At 62.7% G+C, this 2,907-nt stretch overlaps 1 protein-coding gene across 1 annotated transcript; it reads left to right on the top strand.

Moving 5' to 3' along the window:
* The first annotated feature begins 280 nt into the window (after window positions 1-280).
* On the top strand, window positions 281-2,536 carry LOC100286852 (uncharacterized). The gene is made up of 2 exons (NM_001365474.1): window positions 281-1,426; window positions 1,507-2,536. The coding sequence occupies exons 1-2, from the start codon at window positions 404-406 to the stop codon at window positions 2,155-2,157; spliced, it is 1,674 nt and encodes a 557-aa protein (NP_001352403.1). The 5' UTR covers window positions 281-403; the 3' UTR covers window positions 2,158-2,536.
* The last annotated feature ends 371 nt before the right edge of the window (window positions 2,537-2,907 follow it).

Raw genomic sequence — 2,907 nt, forward strand, 5'->3', positions numbered from 1 at the left:
CATGTCGTCCCACCCACATGCCGTGCACCCCTTGGCTGGCCTTGACGTCGTTGCCTGATGGCCACCGCAGCTAACCAAGCACCATTCGGGCCCGGTAGAAATATCATGGCCATCTCTGTCGCTGTGGTCTCGCACCGTCGTCAGTCCGGTGCCACCGTTGTTAACAGACTAGTAATATATAGAGGAGCTTGCTCCCGCCATTATTGCCTTAAAAGACAACCCTCCGCACCGGCTCCTCGCCGCAGCTATAAATACACGGGGCCGCCATTTCCAGTCCTCCAAGACTTGAACCACGCAACCCTCTCTGGTCTCTGGTCGTCCTACTTTCTTCCACAGCAGAAGGAAACTTGAGTCGTGAGCGCAGTGGTGCATCCAATCCACAAAGAGCTGAGGTTAGTCAGCCATGGCGGCACCGCCGACCGAGGACTGCGGCTGGCTGCTGTACCTCTCCCTGGCCGCCAAATGCGGCGACCCTAGCCGCCTGCTCGGCTTGGCGGCGGTCTTCGTCGGCGCCTGCGTCGTAACGTCGCTCCTGCACTGGGCGTGCCCGGGCGGCCCCGCCTGGGGGCGGTACTGGTGGACCAGGCGAGGCGGGCTGGGCATCGTCCGCGCCGCCATCCCGGGACCCCGGGGCCTGCCAGTGGTCGGCAGCATGGGGCTGATGACCGGCCTGGCGCACCGCAAGCTCGCGGCGGCGGCGGCGGCGGCCGGGGGTCAGGGCAGCAGCAGGCGCCGCCGTCTCATGGCGCTCTCCCTCGGCGAGACCCGGGCGGTGGTGACCGGCGACCCGGACGTCGCGAGGGAGCTGCTCGGCAGCGCCGCCTTCGCCGACCGCCCCGTCAAGGAGTCCGCGTACGGGCTCCTCTTCCACCGCGCCATCGGCTTCGCCCCGCACGGCGCCTACTGGCGCGCGCTCCGCCGCGTGGCGTCGGCGCACCTCTTCTCGCCGCGCCAGGTCGCGGCCTCCTCCGCGCAGCGCGCGGTCATCGCGCGCCAGATGGTGGACGCCGTGACCACGGCCGCCCCCGCCCCCGCCCCCGCCGTCGTGGTGGCGCGCCGGTTCCTGAAGCGCGCGTCGCTGCACAACGTCATGTGGTCGGTGTTCGGGCGCAGGTACGACCTGCTGCTGCTGGCGGCGGACGGCGAGGAGCTGAAGGCGCTGGTGGACGAAGGCTACGACCTCCTCGGGCAGCTGAACTGGTCCGACCACCTCCCGTGGCTGGCCCGCTTCGACCTGCAGAGGACCCGGGCCAGGTGCTCCGCGCTCGTCCCGCGGGTGAACCGCTTCGTTGGCAACATCATCGACGAGCACCGTGCGCGCCTCGGCCTCGGCGACACCGGCGGCGTCACGGACTTCACCGACGTCCTGCTCTCCCTCCAGGGCGTCGACAAGCTCTCCGACGCCGACATGGTCGCCGTTCTCTGGGTACGCCGTACGTCGTCGCATAAATGTTGCATCGCTTCCACCCTCTAGCTAATATATTTGTGCTGCTCACTCGCTCGCAGGAGATGATCTTCCGAGGCACGGACACGGTGGCCGTCCTAATGGAGTGGGTGCTGGCGCGTCTCGTGCTGCACCAGGACGTGCAGAGCAAGGTCCAGGAGGAGCTGGACCGGGTGGTGGGGCCACCGGGCCAGGCCGCATCCGTGACGGAGTCGGACACCGCCTCGCTCGTCTACCTCCAGGCGGTCATCAAGGAAGTGCTGCGCCTGCACCCGCCAGGCCCGCTGCTCTCCTGGGCGCGCCTGGCCACGTCGGACGCGCGCGTAGGCGGGTACCACGTGCCCGCGGGCACCACCGCCATGGTGAACATGTGGGCCATAACGCATGACCCCAGCGTGTGGGCCGAGCCGACGGAGTTCAGGCCCGAGAGGTTCGTGGGCGCCTCTGCTGGTGCTGGTGCTGGTGCTGGTGCCGAGGACGTTCCGATGATAATGGGCTCGGATCTCCGGCTCGCGCCCTTCGGGTCCGGCAGGCGGAGCTGCCCCGGCAAGTCGCTCGCGCTGGCTACCGTCGGGTTCTGGGTGGCCACCCTGCTCCACGAGTTCAAATGGTTGCCGCCGTGCCGCGGCGTCGACCTGTCCGAGGTGCTGAGGCTGTCGTGTGAGATGGCTGCACCGCTGGAGGCGAGGGTGGTTCCACGTCACGCGGTGTGAGATGACGAGGATGAGACACGTGGCCTGGGGATAGGAGAAGTTGCCCGATCGTCTGTCTAGATTGTACTGTACTATATATCTTATCTTAGCTTTCCTTACCTTGTAGCAGAGAACGTAACGTGGCCCGGCGGCGATGGATGATGAGAATGAGATGTGTAAAAGAAGAAAAAGAGCATGCCCGAGTGCCATATGCTTTAGAGTGGACTGTGTATATATGATGATGCTATTGCTAGCAGCTAGTGGAAGGCAGTAGTACATAGCAGTACCTCCTGCAGCGCCGGTTTGATGCCTACGTGTGTAATGTAATGTAACTTTACCAGCTTGCATGCATGTGATATGTGCCTTGTTAGTGTAGTGCACAAGATGAGATGAGCGTGACAGTTATCTTTTCCTTTTCAGTAGTGCCTAGCTAGAGCTAGATGTGTGTATCTCTCTATATATATTGGAGTATATCATAATTAATGCAAGCGTGTGTGTACGTGCTGGTGCCGCCATTCAGATGTGCGTACGTCCTTCTCGCTAGCTAGCTAGCACAAAGATAATAATAACTAGACCTATTTTGTTGGCAGCAGCAGAGCGGAGCGGAGGCTGCTCATCGTCCGCGGATCCCTCTCCTTTCTTTTTGTGGCCCCATTTGATGGCGACCACGCGAGATCACAAGGCAAAGTTTGGGCTCATCAATCATCATAAGGTTGTCCCAGCAAGAGCGGGTAAACGGTTCTGTCCGCTAAATATAGCGATTTCTTGTCT

The sequence above is a fragment of the Zea mays genome, chromosome 1 (assembly GCF_902167145.1).
Source record: "Zea mays cultivar B73 chromosome 1, Zm-B73-REFERENCE-NAM-5.0, whole genome shotgun sequence".
NCBI lineage: Eukaryota > Viridiplantae > Streptophyta > Magnoliopsida > Poales > Poaceae > Zea > Zea mays.